Source organism: Balaenoptera acutorostrata, chromosome 1 (genome assembly GCF_949987535.1).
Source record: "Balaenoptera acutorostrata chromosome 1, mBalAcu1.1, whole genome shotgun sequence".
Classification (NCBI taxonomy): domain Eukaryota; kingdom Metazoa; phylum Chordata; class Mammalia; order Artiodactyla; family Balaenopteridae; genus Balaenoptera; species Balaenoptera acutorostrata.
Genome location: NC_080064.1, coordinates 58,203,897 through 58,224,607, shown reverse-complemented (window position 1 = coordinate 58,224,607; position 20,711 = coordinate 58,203,897). Strand labels below are relative to the sequence as shown.

Below are 20,711 nucleotides of genomic sequence, written 5' to 3'. Positions count from 1 at the left end.
ATCTCCCCCATGTTCTCCCTCCTGAGTTTTTTTATTGCTTCATTTAAAAAAAAAAAAAATTCAAGGCTTAGTCAAATACTCTCTTGGGAAACTCCAGATACAAAATCAATTTATATTGGAGAAAAGATAGATAAACTTGAACGTGTGGTAGAAAATAACAGTTTAAGATGACTCCCAAGGTTTCTAGCTTTTTTTCATCTTAATTTCTGCATGATGTAGGAATCAGAAAAAACTGGATTGAAGAACACCTGCTCAAATAGGTCACACAAATAGTAACTTCTGTGATCCTTTTTTCTGTCTTCAGTCCCATCATTCATTCATTACTCACTCAAGTTAATTAACACATCCGGCACTGGGATAATCTTTCCTTACCACTCCAACCCACACTAATGTGTCTCTCTTCTAAACGTCTCTTTGGAAACCCATAAATAGATCAATTCTGGCTGAAGCCCAGAATCCTTGGGTAGCGCAGTCCAAGTTCATTTGAATACTTCATTCTTCCCAACTGAAACTCTAAATATAGAGATTTTCCCTTATTTTAATCCACAAGGAGGTTAGCTCTTTTTAAGTTTGCCCCAGGCATCCCAAACCAGACAACTTTAAACAAACTAAACAAACAAAACACAGGGAAGCCTCCAAAGTATTAACTAACTAAGTAAACAATCATGACTCAAAAAGTGCAGAAAGGCCACTCAATTTGATATTTTGGGCTATTCTGCTTCCAAATAAATGACTGCTTATGCCCTAAATTAAAAATCAGACCTATGAAAAAGAACACTAAAAAACCTCAATGGAGATTTTAAGAGAAATATCTGGTCACCTATCTCAACAAGAATGACATCATCTCTTCTATATAAATGATTTGCCCTGATCAATGCTATATAACATTTTGATAAATCTTCCTAATAAGTCAACTACTTTGCAACAGCTTAAAATTCTTCAATTTAACCATGTGATTAACTACACAATGTTATACAATTTTATATTTAAAGACTACGTCAATATATTATCTTTAGACTCATTTTAGAAATTAATTATGGATAGTTATACCAAAGCCCAAATCTGTCTCTTTACACAATATACTCTGAGTTGTAAATATTGACATTAATATGGGATAGAAAAACTTGTAATCTAACTTATTAAACAAAATTTACTTAACAAATACCAAAGCCTCCACAACTGCTTTCTCAAGTATAAAAAAAAAGAAAAATCACATGTGATACTTTTTATAGTGTAGCTAACAAAAGTGTAATTTGTAGTAGTTCAGAAATTTGGTAATCTTGCTTTTTTGAGTACTGGCTTGCTCAACAAAGTCCAATTTTTTCTATACCATTATTTTATTTATAAAAAGGTAAATATTTTTCTCACCTGGATGTATTAAGGGAAAGTCTGAACATTCATATGTCACAGAAAGACTTACTTCAATTTTATCAATATTTATACTTAGTAAAAGAATAATTACACTTGGCTTTTTAAATATTTATTTATCTAAGTTTTGGGAAAATATGGCTCTAACTACCTTTTTCCAGTCTTCTGATGGTATATAATCTTCATCTTCTTCAGATTCTTCTTCTATTTCACTATCTAGAATAAGTAAGACAATAGTACTATAAAATGATTGCTTATCCTATCCATTCTTATATCTACCATCAAATATTTAAATATGCCAAAAGGTATTTGCAGAGGTAGGTCAAGATATTTTTAATCAAATAATACCCTGTCAGTTAAAACAAAAAAAACAAAACTCATAAACCTTCTAGGACAATCTTCTTAGACAACTGTATTTTCATAAAATGATTTCCTACAAAAAATTTTAAGAAAAAATCTGATTCAGAGTCAAGATAATCTGTTTCTAAGCCTAATTCTCCTTCCAACAGCTTGGTGACAGAATAAATTATATGATCTCAGTTTCTTCCCTTATAAAATAAGAATTGGGGCAAAACAGTGGTTTCTGAACAGTGCTCCTTAAAGCACTGACAACTCTGTAGCACCACTCTGGGGGGAGCGCATGAAGAGAGGGTATGTATGTCTTCCCAACTTCTGTTTTATTCAGAGCAGGCAAGCTGCTATTTGTTTACATTTTGGACTAAGAATGTATTTACATAAAGGGGTGGGAAATCTGAAAACCATGAGACTGTCAGCATCTTCTCAACTCTAAAATGGCACACAAAATTCAAAAGGGTAACACTGCATACAGAAATTAATTCTTCCTATGGAAAAGCTAAGATAGGCAGTATATGTGTAGCTTCAATGCATACATCATAAGTAAAATACCAGATTTTAATTATGAAATATTATTTCAAGAGGCAGTCACTTAGTATCCCACTTTTAAGCAAACTTTGGCAATGGATCTGCTCCTGGTTTAACTAAGGGAAAAATACCCCATTTCCCCCAAACAATTATCTCAGTAACTAATCTCTCTGTGCATTGATATATTTTTCAGTTGGACCATATCTGTGATCAAAGTTCACAATAAAATTATTATTAGCGGCCCTACATTCACTTCTAAACAAACTGTGTAACAGAAGTCACTCATACAAAGAAGTAGCCATGTTTAATCAGTTATTACTTTACCACATTTCATGAGAGGTTATTGTTCTTCAACTATTTTCCTTTTTAAAGTACAGAAATTTAGACCACATATTTAAACTAATAACACTAATGGTTAACTTTTTCTTATCTTACTTCCAGAGTAAGGATTCCTGCTTAGAATGAAACATTATGGAGCAGATGAAACATGCAAATATTCAAGATACATATATTAAATGTTGTCTTGACTACTGGTCATCTCTGACTAGATCATAACTGTAGAAAAATTAGGAGAGTTCTTTGTGTAACATATTCCTACCTCAAGAGTCAACCACTTTTTGGACTTGGGAGCCACTGATTAGAGAAAGCAATGCTTATGAATATATCAAGGCTGAGAGGCAAAGAAAGCAGAAAATGGAAAACTGAGGAAAAGACTAGGAGAAATAAAAGAGATGACCATGAAACAAACTAAATTTAAAGAACAGTCAAGAGGGGAAAAAAAGGAACACACTCAGAATCGGGCATCACAGTGACACAGTAATTACTGTAGTATATTCATGGACAAGAGGGCCCCAGTACTGCTAAACTAAGAATCTAGAACAAAATCCCATTACTGATGAGCAAGATTTCAAAATCAATGAATTCAAACAGAGTAGTGAAAAAAAACCACTAAAATTTGAGGTCATATATTAAGCAGTAAAAATCATATCCAAAAAATAGTAACTAATAACACTTACTTGTATCAAAATATTTACATCGACGTGGACGGATTATTTCCTGGGCATCTTGAGAAGCAACAGATTGTGATGGATCATCATTGGAAGACTGAGTTTCATCCTCTTGACCTGAGGAATCTTTTATATTCTCTTCCTGTGGAATAATAAATTAAATCTCTAAGATAAAAAGAAGATTGCTGCAGATGAAAGGTCATAGTATTCCAAATACAACTGGAAGGCTAAAATAAATATACTAAATGGTGTCTTGGGCTGGATCCTGGAACAGGAAAAAGAACATCAGTGGAAAATCTTGTGAAATCTGAATTGTCTATAGTTTAATTAATAGTATGGTACCACTGTTGATTTCTTAGTTTTAATAAATAGACCATGGTTACATAGATGCTAACATTAGGGGTAGCTGAGTGAAGAATATACAGAAACTCTGTACTATCTTTGAGCCTCTTCTGTAAAGCTAAAATTATTTCAAAACAAAATAAAAGTGAATACAGAACTGCCAATTAGCCTTTATTACTTAAAAAAAAATAGCATTTTTTAAAAAGTTCTTACAAGTTTATTTAGACTAGGCATTGATAAGAAATCTGGAATGACACAGAGAAAACTATTACTTCTCTGGAGTAGATTACAGGGGACTTCCGATTTGTATTACGTATATCTATATATTAACTTTTAACATTTAAATGTATTACTTTTAAAGTCAGAGTAAAAACAGATGACAAAAATAAGCAGTCAAAATGAATGTATTAATAAACTTTAACTTCAAGAGGAATAAAAATATATGTGTATAACCTTACTTTATTTTCCCCACTACAGCCACTGTTATCATCATTATCAGCATCTTCATCGTCTTCACCTTCTTCTTCTTCCTCTTCCTCCTCATCTTCTTCAGGTAGTCGAATAGTACTATCATAACCATAAAGGCTGAGAAGTTCATGAATTGGCATGTCGCCTTCCTAAATAGAACAAAATAAAAAGTTAATTTCTGAATAGGTGATATTTCATATTCCTATAATTCACAAATCTGTTGAGTATACTCTTAGAACTGTTATGAAGAATTCTCAAATCATAAAAGGTAAAACTGAATATAATTCTGAAACCTAAGAAAATCCTAGGCTTTTACTATTCTTTTCTGCATTCTTCAGTGAATGTACACCAATGTTCAGTTAACACTACGTATGGATGCTCACACTTAGTAAGTGTACCGTACATAATTTGGGAGTGGGGAAATAGAATAATCAGAAAATAGACGGTAAACTAAGTTAACAAACCCAGAAAGGGGGATGAAATTCATAGCCCAGCCCAAATAAATTAAAACAGCAATGACATACATGAATGATACTGGATTACATTAGCTATATATTCTTTTCTAGGTTTATGCATAATTGCGTATAAAATCCTTTCATGGAATCCTTACTATCCATCTTACAAAACTTGTATTATCTCCATTTCACAGATGAGGAAATTGAGGCTGGCAGATTAAGCAATTTCTCCAAAAACCACACAAGTTACAAGTAGTGAAGCCAGATTTCAAGTCTAATTACAAAAGCCCGTACTCTTATCATATACCAGGCTGCCTCAGCCAGGGACCTGGACCTTCCCCAACCATCACAAAAAACATACCCTCCTGAAGGTGAAATGAAGAAATATCCGTATGTAATGAAATGAAATCAGCTTTCTGCAGAAGGTACTCACTCTAATCAATAATCAAGCATTATAAAGTATCAGGGAAACATGACAGAATTGATTATAAAAAGGAAATTTTACACACACGCACACATACACACTCTGAAGAAAAATTTAACTGAGTCAGTCAGTTTAGAACCTAGAAAAAGGATAATCATGAAACAAGACTTTTGTATTTCTCCAGCAGTCTTGTAGCCTCATTCATGGATAGAAATAAGTCTAGCCCGTGTGTTAAATACACTGTTACAGTGGGCATTAATACATCAGACTGGACGATATAACCTGGTGACACTAAATACTTAGATCATACAGTTAACTCCCATCACTCAGAATTCGTGTATAAAAAGCAACTAATGATTATAATTTGAAAAAATTTTCTTATAGAAATAGGAGGAAAATACTGTTTAACACTTCTATTTCATACTGTAAATGGATATTCTAGTTATAAATCAGTCTGTGAATCTGTTTCTGAAACAGAAATCAATGACAAGCTGGCATACTTAATTGACATCTCGTATTGTGATTCTCAAAGTGCAATAACACAGACAGTGCTTGAAGTGTTCAAGGATCTAGTCCCTGCAGATACCTGGTCCAGTACCAAGCATCTGGTACAGGAGACAGAAATTTGGGAATTAGGAGTCAGGATTTAAGAAAACAGAACTTCAAAATCAAGAAAGAAATAAAATGAGAAAAAGATATAGAAAAGGTGGGTTATATAAACAATCATAACATATAGCTGCCATAAAGTGTCTTCTATATGCCAGGCATTTGTGATAAGTGCTCTGATTCCACTATCTTATTCTCTTTTCTTAACAAAAGCAGAGTGAGAATATTACACTACCTTATTTGATCTTTAAAAGTACCAGATGACAGTGCTACCTTTATATATGTAAGTAAGAAAACCAAGCAGAGAGAAACATTATGCACTGACAGAGACTTTACTATAATACCTAGACCTCCTAATCCCAGCTCATACTTCCATAAACTTCTGCACCACAAATCAGAAGCAGGTTTAACAACTGAAGTCACTTCTATGACCAAGCCACTGAAGTCACTATTATGAATAAGGGCCAAACCAGGAAAAACACTTTAGCGTAGGTTTGCAACTAACATTTACATGGACCTTGAGAATTCATAAACAGCTTGTTTCATAATATTTATTTAATCTTTAAGACTACCTTAATATGCTACTACTACCTCTAAGTTTTACAACTGAGTTAACTGATACTTTGAGAGATCACAAAAAAGAAGTATGATTACCAATCAAATAAATGTCTTCAAGTTCTCTACCTTTGGTCTGTCTTATTCAAGGGCAAGAGAATCACCTTGAGAACTTATTTAAATAGACTGCTGAACCCCACCCCAAAGTTTCTGATCTAGTAAGGCTGAAGTGGGGCCTGAGTATCTGCATGTTTAAAGTACCAGGTGATATTGATGCTGCTGGTATGAGACCACCTGGAGAACCACTTATCTCACAGTTCTAGGATAAGATAACTGCAAATCAGCCTTTCCAGTGGGAGGTAATAAAGTGCGATCATTATCTTTAATAAAGCTTATCACTAACAGCTGATAGACAGCTAAGTTATGTGTCAAAAGGGTAAGTGATACACCAACTGCATGAAAAGATTTTTTTTTTTTTAACCATTCTCAGGTAAGTGGAATATCTGACTTCCATGGTGAGGTCAAGATTTTTCCCTCTTGGATACATATCTGAAAAGTGTGACTTGCTTTATAAAAATTCATTTCTCAAAGAAAAATTTAGCAACACCCCCAATATTGATTGACTAAGCAGAGAACAGAGTAGAGTCAGAAGCGGCTGATCATAGTGCATTTGGAAGAGAAGTGGTTGAATCTGAAAAACAGTAACAGAACTGGCAGAGAGAGAAGTCAGAGGAAATGACAACTGCGCAAGTGTAGAAACAAACAATGAATAAGCAGGTTATCCTGATTAGAATAGAGGGTATCTGTAGTAACCAAAAAAAGTTAGGGCTGGTATTTTTACCTACTTTCTCTAGTTTTACTTAGTTTCTAAAGGGATCTGTTATACTCTACTTTTGATTCATTTGAGAGTAGCTGCTGAACAGTGATTGACTCTATGGAACAGCTTAGGGAAAATTATGCACACGACAAAATATTCAAGATGGACTTAGGCAGGGAGAAATTTAGTTTGCTAAGTTGGAATCCACTGTTATTCATATGAGTATAATCAGAACCTAAACCAAATTAGTGGTTGTGGTACAGAAAAAACTCGAGACCCTGCAGAAGGGATCAACGGATTTAACCATGGGTTAAGAATGATCAAGAGGTCCTTGTGACACTGAATCTCTGGTTCCAGACATTACTTGGACCCAGATACATATTTGTATGACACCGAAAAAATAATAAAAACAATAAAGTTCTAAAAAAGTTCTAACAAACTTTTAAAAAGTTTATTTTCAGTCAAAGTTGGTTTTAGGTGGGTTTTATCATGTGTAAACAAAATATCCTTGCCTATTCCATCAAGAAAATTCTTAATATTGAAAACAAAGACTATATAGTGGTATTATGCTTTTCTTTGGAATTGACTTTTAATTTCTGTTGCCCTATATCAAGTTAGTAAGCAACAAGTCAGTAAGCAACAATCATGACCCACATAGTATGAAAAATATCTTACTTGATCTAAGGTATAAAGTGATGCCCTTACAGCAAACACTGGGCTACAACTACAATAACACCTCAAATTAACTTTGCTGAGGCATCTCCAGTTTTAAATTCAAGTATCGTATCTTGTTGTCTGCTACCCAATCCTTTCTTTCTACTTCTACACGCATCTTTTTCCAGAAGTGTTCTTTCCTCCATTGCAAGCATGTATTTTGATTGAAAGCTTACCTCCTGGACCTCACAGTATCTAACCCAATTAGAATCACTGTATTCCCTGGCCATGCATTTGGAATGGGCACATGACCCAAGCTGGACCATAATTTGTTTACAGAACTTTACCAATAGCAGCTAAAGAATATAGGCTATATCTCAAGCAATAAATCTAGGAGCCTGAAAACTGACAACGTATGAAGAAAATTGGTCTGAAAAAGGACACCACTATGTAAAAAAGCAGAAACAGAAAATATGTTCTGGCGGCACTTGAGTCCGTGAGGTCTAGATATCCCCCTGCCCTTAATGAAATTAACACGAGCCTTACAACTAAATCTTCATTTTGCCTAAGCTAGTTCAAGATGGATTCCTGTTATTTGTACCCAAATATTTGATATAGAAAATAACGCTGGGCTTCCCTGGCGGCGCAGTGGTTAAGAATCCGCCTGCCAATGCAGGCGACATGGGTTCAAGCCCTCATCTGGGAAGATCCCACATGCCGCGGAGCAACTAAGCCCGTGCACCACAGTTACTGAGCCTGCGTTCTAGAGCCCACGCTGAGCCCGTGTGCTACAACTACTAAAGTCCGTGCGCCTAGAGCCCGTGCTCTACAACAAGAGAAGCCACCGTGATGAGAGGGCCGTGAACCACAACGAAGAGTAGCCCCCACTCGCCGCAACTAGAGAAAGCCCGCGCACAGCAATGAAGACCCAATGCAGCCAAAAATAAATAAATTAAATAAATAAATATTTTTTAAAAACTCAAAAAAAAAAAAGTAATGCTATCCCGTAAAGCAAATGTTCTTTGCTATTTCCTTCTGAAAAAAGACTAAAAGATGAATAAAATGTGGCTGACAGTACATTATACTAGGGCCCATCAGTCACCTGTTCCAGAGACTTTCTCATTAGCTTATATTGTCAAAGTCTATGTTCTACCAGGTACTAAGGGGCTTTCCCCAAATTGAAACATCACAATAAAGTGTCAGAGTGTTTTGTTCCCATTCATACAAGGGTTGAGAAATGGAAGGAGCAGAGTGAAAGAAAATTATGAGTCAAGTACAGTGGTTCTCCACCGTTCGTTCGGGTGTTACAGATTTCTTTGAGAATTTTATGAATAACTATTAAGATTTATTGAGTGATTATCATGTACCAGACACTGTGCTTAATGTTTTACATATATCATCCTTGTAATAACACTGAAGCTTAATAATGTTAAGTAACTAGTCCAAAGTTACACACTGAGTAAGCAGTACAGTCTGACTCACTGCTTTACAGTGCCCTTACATACATATGCATATACACTCCCTTCCTCAAAACCTGATCCTAGGTTAAGTGTACATCATTCTGATGGAGAGTGAAATAAGATGTGCTGGGTTGATAGACTATAAGAAGTAAGGGAAAGTAAGGAAAGAAGTTGATAGACTATAAGAAGGAAAATGGACATAGTACAAAATGAATAAAAATCAGCCATGTGGACTATACCTACATATTGTGCTTTAAAAAAATAAGTTGTCTAAGCACTGTAACAAAAAGAGGGACAATCATGTCTTTATAAGCTCACCAGAGACTAGCTGGAGGTGGAAAGAATATAGACTTTTTCAAAGACAAACATTATATCTGAAATTAAATCTGTCCTTAAACTTCAAAACAATAGGGTAACGTTACTACGCACCAACAGCAGTATTGTAAGGTTGGAGCGGTATCCGTCTCCTAGCTGCACAGGAGGGGGCTCCTCTCCCTCACACCAGCAGATCGGTCATTTACCAATGACTGCACGTGGTACCAGGTGTTGGCCGTTGAAGGGCCATTTGGTGAATGGACGTAGTACTCTTTCTATACCTATTGTGACTTACCAGTAAATACTTACTAAGTTGGGGGAAAGAAGGAAAGAGACTGATTTTCAGCCAGGAAGGCTTAAGAGACCACATCCAGATTGGACAAGAGTGCTGGTTCCTAAGGTAACCAACCTCTTGGGGCTGGGGCTTAACTACAAAATAAACTATGAAGAGATGAAGGCAGTGAACTCTTCTTTATAATCCCCATGCTGGAGTTTCTTTTTTTTATATGTATAATTCATGTGGTGTGTACACTTAAAAAAACCCTCAATCTCTCACATTTTAATCTTTATTCTCTAGCTCTGGAGAGTCACTGGGTGAAATGTGTCTAGCACTTTAAAGTGTTAATTATTAACACTGTTATAATGTGATTTTTCAAAAATATAAATACATAAAGATATAGCTGATCCTGATCCCTCTTCCCCCAAATAGACTGCTACTGTTCAAAGTGAGACCATGGGTTTTCAGAGTGCATTTGAAAAACACGAGTTAAACCTGCATATTGCCATTCCCAGAAAACCGAAGTTTACTATGGGAATGATTCTGACACTTCTAAGATCACTAATAAATTCTAACCTGTACATCTAATTCTCTTAAAACATTCAAATGCTAAACTTACCTAAAATATTTTATATTGATAAGATTCATGCATACAAACATAACAATACACATAAAAGCTAGTTTACACTGAAATTTTAGAATTCACATTGAATGAACTTAAAACTACAGGTTATTGCAGTTACTGATAACTCCTGAATGAATCAACTGTCAAAATTTTGCCCCAATTACATCAAAGGTCCATTTCATGCAACCAAAGTGCCAGGCATAAACTACCTTACCAATTCCTGACACAACTATGATGTTTCACTTCTATAGAAGCAAATTAGTAATCAATGACAAAATCTTGCTCACCTTTTTAATAAGAACAAAAACCAGTTTGGTTTGGACCTGAAGAGTTTACAACTATAGGAAATCCAATACATTGGCCCTGTAGCTCAGCTCTAGGCTACAGATGAAAGCACTGGTGATTATGTGCTACTTACACCTAAGCCTTAATTACTCTGGGAAAAGTTATAAGTATTCTCTGAGAAGGTTTAAGACTGTCTGGTTGAAAAGAATGTAAAAGATTGGTTCCCTTGTCTTTCTCTCCCTTTGTATATTTTAATTACTTTTTCCTAAAAAAGGGTGATTTGAAAGCAAATTTTGGGGGGTTGTAAGGGACTGGGGAAGGAGGTAGAATAAAGGAGAAAATAGGAAAAGACCATAACATGACCAAAATTTTAGTGAAGCCCATTAGTAATTTTGTACTAATTAAATATAGTAGCCCATTTTCTGAAATAAAACAATAATCATTCCACTTCATAACCTATTTTGACCTGTACTTGATTATCTCTTCTTGAGTAATTACTCAATTACTTGAGTAACACAGAATGTGAAAAAATGGAAAATATACGATTTTCTTCCTTTACCTTTTATCCCATGGATGGGTTATTCAGAAAAAAGAAAATATATCTAAAGTGATAAGTTTCTGTGAAATACAGGCAAATAATTGAAAATAATTGCATTTCCGCTTCATGAATATATGAAGCCACTGTGATTGACTGTTAAATCAATCGTTTCCTCTGATGTTCACCTAGGTTCTGAATCATCCAAGCAAATTATCCCAGTTTTTTGAATGGCTTTCCAGCCTCTCCTAAAGAATAGCTCTGACTCCAGATTCCTTCTGTTCTTTTTAACTCATCCTTGAAAAGCTTTTGTAACAGCTCTACACCATTACCACTAAGATCAATTCTGTTGTCTGGCTTAATAAAATATTGAATTGCTTAGGTATTATGGATTAAGCCAGTTTTAATCACTAAATGATTCAAAATGGGATCACCTGACAAGATCTGACTTAGTAAGACTACTTTTCCAGCTCTTTACCTGTACTTTAAAAAGTTCTAAACTAAAATTCTGAAACATATAGATTAATCTTTACTACTGTAAAAGTGTAAGAATTCATTTTTCAATGACATTATGTACTCCAAATGCTTAAAGGCTGGCATATGTCTTATTTCTTATGTTCTTTTTGTCATGGAGTACAGCAGATTGTATACATAATACCTTTCAATGATAGCATACCAAACTGATTTATTCATTCATTCAAAAACTCTGAGTGACCACTCTTGCTAGGTGCCATGAAACACACTGGTGAATAAAACAGACTACCCTCCTCTCATGGAACTAAAGGAGGATACAGACAAAACAATTAAACAAACATGTAGTTACAAATTGTGTTAGGCATAAAGAAGGCACTGAATGGGGTACAGTGGTTAAAAAAAGCTGATTAGGGGCCACGAAAGGCCATTCTGAGGAGGGAATATTAAGCCCAGACTTGAGAGGATAAGGAGCCAGACTCAGAAAGCACATACCAGAGAGTGGGAATGAGGTGAAAAGCCTTGAAGTGTGAAAAAAACAGCACATCTAAGAACAAAAGCAACTAGTGTAGCTATACAACTAGTGTAATAAATGGATAAAGGACCATGTCATGTAGGTGGCCTTGCTGGCCAGGGCAACGAGTCTGGATTTTCTTCTGGTGTAACAGGAAGCCACTGAAGAGTTTTTTAAATAGAAGGCTGATATAAACTGATTTATATTTTGAAAAGATCATCATGGGGGCTTCCCTGGTGGCACAGTGGTTGAGAATCTGCCTGCCAACGTAGGGGACACGGGTTCCAGCCCTGGTCTGGGAAGATCCCACATGCTGCGGAACAGCTGGGCCCATGAGCCACAATTACTGAGCTTGCGCGTCTGGAGCCTGTGCTCTGCAACGAGAGGCCGCGATAGTGAGAGGCCTGCGCACCGCGATGAAGAGTGGCCCCCGCTTGCCACAACTAGAGAAAGCCCTTGCACAGAAACGAAGACCCAACACAGCCATTAATTAATTAATTAATTAATTAAAAAAAAAAAAAGATCATCATGGTTGCTGTGGTAATATACTGGAGAGAAGAGTGGTAAAAGAGGACATGAAAAACCAGTTAGGAAGCTACTGTAATAGTCTAAGCTAAAAATGATGGTGACCTGGGCTTGAGGGTAGCAGCAGAGATGGAACAAGAGCCAGATAAAAGATATTTCTGGATAGAAATGATACGTTTATTTAGGAATGGATATTGAGAATGAAGGAAGATGACTCCCTGGTTTCTGACTCAGGCAACAAGGTAAATAGTAGTACCATTTTCTACTGAGATGGAGAAAACAGGGAAGAAACAGGCAGAGGAAGGAGAACATCAATCAATAGTTCTGTTTAGACATTTAAAATGTAAAGATGTCTACTGAGATATCCAAACAGAAATGTCAAGCAGGTGGTTAGATAAACAAAACTGGAGACAGGGTATAGGTTAATGCTAGAAAAATAACTAAGAAATACTGAGCATACACAGACACCATGGGATTAAATGAGATCAACCACCTAACTTAGCAGTGTCTAAACTTGGTGTGCACACTTAGTGAAGATGTAGATTTGAGCTCCCCCTCCGCATTCGGATTCAGTGTGCCTGGGGGAGAGGCATACAAATGCACATTTCTTAGTAAGTCCACGAGTGATTCTGATGCAGCTGACCCTCATACTGTATTCTGAGGAGCACTGATCTATAGACAGAAGAAAACACAACCCAGAACTGAGAACTGGGAAATTCCGAATCTAATCCTTGAGGAAAGGAAGACGAGTCTGCAAAAGACACTGAAGAGGAACAAGGAGATCGGGAAAACGACAGTGGGTGCTCTAAAATTCAAAACAAAAGAAGGGAATGGTAAATTGTGTTGAATACCTCTGAGAGTTAAGTAGAGAAAGAAGTGACCAAAGGATATAACAATGAAATCACTGGTTATCTTGATAGGAAAGGGGCAGAGACAAGCTAGGGCACTTTATGCAGTAAGCAGGAAATGAGGAAGATGATGACAACTCATAAGAAATTTTGCTTCTGAAGGGGAGTAAATAAAAGGTGCAGTAATTGGGGGAAGGCAGAAGGTATGCAAGAGGAAATTTAGTACCCTTTTCTGGATATTTTTGAAATTTTGACTTTGTGATGTTTTACCAAAGTAACTACTGAATTCTAATTCACATAATAAAGTTCTTTTTAAAAAATTTCCAACTTTAAATTATCCCACCTATGACCACATAGAATTTTTCAGTATTGATTATATATAATACCACTTTCCCCAAAATAAAGTAGAGAACTAAAATTTTGTGTTTCCTCTCTCCACAAAAAAGTTATAACCACTTCATTCTCTAGCTCTTATTGTTATTTACCCTTGCAAGATCCTCTATTTCAGAACTGAAGTTTGTTTCTCCTTCCATCATTTCTTCCTCTTCTAATGTGCGTTCATCATCAAAATCATGAACCAGCATGTCAGCTGATGGATCAAATTCATGGTCATCTGATGTTGCTGAACCTCCTGGTAAAGAATATTTTAAACAGTTTGATAAACCAAATTATGTGTATCTTATTAATATTAATTTAATGTATATGTTATCTGAAGCTGGATATGTCAAGTAAAAGTACGAGGGAAAAGCTATGCACAAAAAGCTATGCACAGGAAGTATTATTTGTTGTTTTCTAAAATTCTTGCCCTTACTTATCACCCCCCACAAAATATCTTCTTTAAGGATTATTTTTTACCCTGTTTCACTTCTATATATTTACAGTGACAACCGCAAAACGGGGCGGGAGGTGGGGGGAATGTTTGAAGAGTACTGTAATCTTCCAACAAAACGTGAGTTGTAAATAATAAATGGTCATATCAAGTAAGAATAATCTTTTGTGTGAGAAAAATCAATTTGTAATCAATTGATTGATATTTAATAGAACCAATGAGTATGAATATATAGTCATGTGAAATACACAATCATCTGAATATAGTCTAATGAAAATACAGCTGAACTCAAATATTATTTTATCACATACCCACGAAAATATATTCTAATATAAAGGTAGTTGTCCTTAACTTACTTAGTTGAAATAACTCAAAGAGTATAAAAAGCAAAGTTTATTAAAATTACATACAAAACTCTTATGAAAGGCATTAAAAATAATCCAGTAGGGAACTGTTGTATAAGCTAATCTATTTTTAGCCTCGTGGCTGGGGAATACTGCTGTACTCAATAGGGTCAAAACTTGTAATAGGAGATAGCAAATGCTGGGCATATATAGTCTATAAACTATCCCCATATTTGGCTATTGCCAAACCTGGACTTAAGTTTACAAAAGCATTGTTACCTAATAAACAAATGAGTTACTTAACATTAAAAAAACCAAAAACAATTAGCAATTTATTTTTATCAATTTAAAGTGTTAAAGGTTATATTAATAGATGTACCTACCCTTCTATTTCACTCCACTAAGAAAACCAATAAGTAAAACAAAGAGAGAGGCTGATTTCTTGAAAAATTAGACAATTAGGAATAAGGGGCGCCAAGACTCCAGGGTTCTTGTTACCTCACAATATTTTCTTATGTGCCAAATACTATGCTTAAGCACTTCACATACATTATCTCATTTAATCTTCAAACAATCCTATGAACAAAAAACAAAAACTTGAGGCTCAGAGAGTTTAAGTAGCATGTTTAAACTCACAGAGCCAGTAGGTGCCAAGAACGGAATTTTAATCCTGGTTCTGCCAATTCCAATGCCTTTGCTTTTACTGTGCTCCAAGGCTCCTGTAAGCCCGAGTTTCAGAAGCAGTAGATATTCTGCCTCAAAGAATACCTGAAAAGAGCCTATGTTCACAAGGATGAGTAAACTGCAAGCTAGGTCAGATGGCAAAGCACTGAGAAGTCAGTGTGCTCTTTGAGGAACATAACAAAATATTGATATTAAATATAAAATAACTAAATATATAATTGCTAAATCAGGTACTGTCTAACTTGTTATAATACAAATGAGTTATCAGAGTTTTAGAATGATTTATAAAATAAAAACATTTAGAAAAGTATATTACCTTAATTTCTTCTGGAAATTAAGAAGAATGTGACATAATTTTAGTAGGGGATCTTAGTACTAGGTGAGGGACTAGACACAAGGGTTCTGTAAGAGCAGTTTGAGAATCACTAATTTATTTGTTGTTTCTTTGTCCCAATCATTATTCCTTCTTTCTGAGTTTTCAATGGAAATGTCCCAAAACTTTTCGGTTCACACAGCAATCTTCTAGGACACTTAGTCAATAATTATGTATTCCTACAGATGTTGCTCTATTTTTCTTCTCCCTTGTTTTAGTTGACTTCTTTTTACCTTGTTCTTTGAGACCAACTAACCATCCTATTCCTTTCTGTTAATTACTAAGGCCCAAGATTAGGCAATCTCCTAGGGAAAAGAATCCCAAAAGTAAATTATTAGGGTTAGGGAGTCTGGTGCTTTGTGTAAGTATTTTGCTTCAGAGTTAAGGCTAATATCACTGCTTCGTCATAGGATTCCATCCTACTGCAAAATCGCTAAAAAGTACCTTATATCTTTGCAAAGACTCAAAAGATAAATTCAGTTTATAATACATCACGTGCACTCATTTAATCATTTTATTACCTTCCCTTCCCTAAATCCCCATCTCTAATGGCTACTATATGTAACTGGTTTACATTAGTGGAGTCTATAGACAGACCATTTAGCCTGGGTCACATGACTACTATTATTAGCATCAGTTCCAAAGTACAGATGTTACAAAGGACACAGCCTTTCACCAGTGGACCAAAAATTTTTTTACATTAAGTTCTTATTCCTAATTTTTTCCTAATTGCCTACAATTAGTATTACTTAAAACAATAAACATTTCCTTGGACAGAAGCCTGATACTACAAATAATAAAATCTAAAAATAACTTTCTTAATTCACAACAACACTCATTTGTTGAATCTTTTATTTTACCTTTCTTTCCCTCTCTCATTAAATGCACTAACAATATTTTTCTCAAATACTTTGAGTTTCCCATACAAGCAAATATTTCTAAGCAGTTAATGTTTCCTTTTTAAAAATACACTTCAAATATACTTCAAATCAAACAGTAAATAAAAACTACACAAAATACATGTGGCAATTCATTAAAAAGAAAGAGAGAGAGAAAGAGAGAGAGAGAAGAAACCCACAAATAGTCACGAGGTTGAACTCACAGCAGCCTCACCTGTACCTTCATGGGCAGTCAAATATTTCATCCATTTCTTTTTCCCCAGAGAAAAGAAGCATTCAGAAGAAAAGCAAGTCAGATGATAGTCTAACTCCTCTAACCTTTATGTAACTAATAGGCCAAATGTTAGTCGAACAGAGATTATAAAAAATATAGAAAATACTTACCTGGACTTGAAGACTCAACAGATGGCTGAGTGGGGGAGAAAAGAACAAAAATTAGCATCTTTGTGTAGTAAATCTTTATAAACATTACAGGAATTATTCAATGACTGATATAAACACCAAAAACTATAGTTACGTTTTAATGTTCGAATTGTCTAAGACAAACTAAAACTTCCCATATAATCCCTTCTCTGACATTATGTTAACTTAAGCATAGAGAAAAATCTAAAACGTTCCTAAATCTAGAAACAAAGACAATAACGTGGAATTAGATTCAGATTTTAAAGGCAAACATGTATCTCATAATATATGTGGTTCAAGAGATATGATTCTAGATCCTGGAATTCTCTAAAATATTATTTCCTTATCAATACAGGGAAAATCCAAGGTTTGTTATCAAGCTGGTCTCTGGCTTAAAATGAGTGTGAGAAGGGAGGCAGAAACAATTTAAAACGTTGTTTAAAATAAAAATTTCGTTGTAAGAAAGCAGAAGGAAAAATTTAAGTGTTACTTCAGCACCAGACAGTACATTAGGTTAACTTTACTAACACAAAACATACTTTTAAATTACCACAGAATTAACAACCTTTCAAGCTCAAATCTGGGAAGGTTAAGTTATCTAATGGAAGATCACAAAGATTCCCAATTATAATGTTCCTTCTACTGTACCATTCTACCTCTCATAAATTTAACCACAAGCATCTGGAAAATTTAAAGATAAAATTGTTAGCAACTTATTTTAGTGTTATCACCACTTGACAGTCTGTGGCTGTGTTTTATCTTAATTCAGTTAATTCACAATTATAAACAAGTCATCTGCAAACATCAACTCCTATAAGACAAATTCAATAACAGAAATTCAAAAAATGCCTCAAATGACATAAACTTTATAACTGAAACCTTGCCTATTCATTTCAAGTTATCTATTTCATGCTCATTATAAGTCAGAGATGCTGGAAGTCCAAAAGCACTAGCAAAAAGATAGAGATATTCTAGTGTTTTCCTTCTTTGTACTAAGAAATGGGGCAGAGAGGCAAGAACAAAACTGAAATGAGCAAAGTGCCCGACTTTTCAAAAGCTAGGCATCTAAGACAAATTCTTATAAGGTGTTAAAAGTCCATTTTGAAAACTGTCCACATTATGCTATTGCAGTAAGTATGCCATTCTAGAGTCCACGTGGTGACTTAGATTGCTTTGAGGCATACTTTTTCAAGGGTCCTATTTTTTCCTTTTAATTCTTACAAAAGAATGGTTCTTGCCTATAGCATTGTCTCATTCTAACAAAAGACCAACAGTATTCCGTATTATATAATTTCAAGCGTCCCACCACCATCTTTACTTAAAAGTTACTCTGCCACAACAGAGTGAAAACAGTGCTACTGTTAAATTTGGTTCCTCCAATGGGAAGCTGTAGAGCAGGGTAACAAAGAATGTAACCATAAAAAGGGTTTTTAGCTTGCTTAACACCTTTTGAACAGCTATATACTTCTAGCTCAAAATAGATTTAACCACCACACAAATTATTACACAGCAAATCAGTATTTTAAAATATTAATCCACTTCTACTTCACACTTTATTTCCCAAGTTTAAGCACAACCTCTGTTCAAGGCTACAGCAAAGTTAATGACTATCTTCATCTGGTCCCAGGTTCACTATCCACAGAGTAGCCTTACAATGCTGTTTTTCCTTTTTAGTAAACTTCTGAAATTGGTTTGCATGGCATAAACAAAAAAAACCCAGGACTTCTTTCAAATTAGCTAAAAAGAAATAGCTCTTTGAGCATTTGGCTCTTTTTGAACACTTCAATAATTATTCTGTTTAACAATCTTCTGATAAAAAAGGCTGATTAAAAATAAGCTATTCTACTGAAGAATAAAAGGTACATTTTCACTGATGTTATTAGATATTGGCAATAACAGAGATACTGAATTGCGACTAGCGTCTGTATTTGTATTTGCGTTTGTAAGACACCTCAGACTGCGCTAAATGCCAATAAACACCACACTGATTGTTGTTTTATTGGTAAATAGTTACTTTAATGTTCTGAAAAAGGCCCGAAATTCTTCCATTTATTAAAATACCAAATGTTTAGAGGACTGATAGCCTTTGTAAGTATAGCTGGCATAAGGCAGAACACCCAGTGCTCAAAGATAGCGCTAATCATATTATGTAAGACATACTAGAATGTTTTAAAACCATGATTTGATGGATGGTATATCTAGATTAGAACTAGGGGAGGGGAAGTAGGAATGGTTTGCCTATAGCTACATATTTTAGTATTCTATGTTCAAAATAAAATTCTACTGTATCGGTTTGATGAAGACAGGAGTGAGACCAGTTTCCTGAAAGTTAATTATATCCAATTAAATCAAAGACGGGCTTCTTGAAAACAGGCATTTGAAAATAGTGTATACTGAAAACATTACTTCTGTCCAACCAACAAACTAAATGATTATCTTTCAAATGAAATATGAGTTTAGTATCATAATACAGGAAACTTTAGTATGAAATGAGGGCATTTTTTATTTAGGTATTTAAAAGAACAGCAGAACCAGCTTATGTTCATAGAGCACTACATATTTTCAAATGCATAAAGTTACCTGATCATAAACCTGGCAATAAAACCTGCCCCACCTACCTCATTTTATAGATTAGCAAACCCAGGGAGATAAACTGACTTGATCAAGGTTCCACGGTGGGTGGTGAAGGTAAAGCCTAGGATCTGATTCCTTCTATACTTTCCAAGGAAACAAATATGTTAAAAAAAAAAAAAAATTATCTTTACCTCTCTCCTCCTTCCTCCTTACTTTCTCTTTCTTTTTAAAATGGTTTTCATCTATCCAAAGCATGTTTAAAAATGTGACTGCAAGTTGTCATCTGTCATGTCAGACTTTTTTTATGTCACATTAGGAACTGGTATCTCTAACAATACCCTCTAGAAAAACCTGCAACATCTACTGTTAATGACTACAATAAATTAGGAAGAAGGAGGGGAAAAACAAAACTAAAGCTAAACAGGTACTCATTTGTAGCAATACCTATTTTTAGCAAAAGCTCAAATTATAAAATGTAAGCAGTAAAGAAAATTTTTACATTGGGGATTAAAATGTACTTAAAATGCACTCATACATTACTGGCAGAAGTATGAGTTAGTTTAAGCATTCTGGAGATCGTCTTGCCAACATGAACTTACCCTACTGATATGCCTAAAACAGCACACCAAGATACATGTATATCGTTTATCACCACAAAGTTGTCTATAGCAAAGAGTTGGGAAAAAATTTAAGTCCATCCTTTAACTAGTTAGAAATGAAATAAAGTTCTTCCAAGCAATGGAACATTATTAATCCATTAAAAAGAATGAGACAGTTCTGTTCCTGTTGATTGAGAAAAAAATGCTAAAAAATATATATATGTATATGTAAGTATATGCATCTGGATAAATAGACAGCTATGTTAGGAGTAAAAAGCAAAGTATAGAGGAGAGAGTAAATTGGGCTGGAATATACATAAAAAAGTTTTCCCCCAAAAGGATACACAAGAATCTGTTAACAACAGTTACCTCTAGAGGATGGGTTGCAGAAAGAAGGCTTTTTTCATTTTATACCTTTCTGTACTGTTGGAATTTTTTAACCACTTGCAAGCATTACTCTTTTTTTTTTTTTAAAAGAAAGTCAGTAGAGATTATCTCATGCAATTATGAGCTATTTTCACTTTCTTCCTTTACTTTTAGATTTTCAAGAAAACCTAGTATTTGCCTTTTTTTT

The 20,711-nt window shown here is 34.7% G+C and overlaps 1 protein-coding gene across 9 annotated transcripts in view; it reads right to left on the bottom strand.

Annotated features, from left to right (window-relative positions):
* Window positions 1-20,711, bottom strand: part of MIER1 (MIER1 transcriptional regulator) — a 55,487-nt gene that overhangs the window by 24,164 nt on the left and 10,612 nt on the right. For 8 of the 9 annotated variants that reach the window (XM_007164302.3, XM_057541940.1, XM_028163067.2 and 5 more), the window contains 5 exons: window positions 16,947-16,971; window positions 13,919-14,064; window positions 4,058-4,216; window positions 3,267-3,399; window positions 1,520-1,584 (listed from right to left, as the gene is read on the bottom strand). In XM_007164302.3, the coding sequence (XP_007164364.2) occupies window positions 1,520-1,584; window positions 3,267-3,399; window positions 4,058-4,216; window positions 13,919-14,064; window positions 16,947-16,971 (528 nt within the window). Of the gene's footprint in view, window positions 1-1,519; window positions 1,585-3,266; window positions 3,400-4,057; window positions 4,217-13,918; window positions 14,065-16,776; window positions 16,814-16,946; window positions 16,972-20,711 lie in introns of all 9 variants that reach the window. The other variant, XM_028163076.2, reaches the window with a different exon arrangement.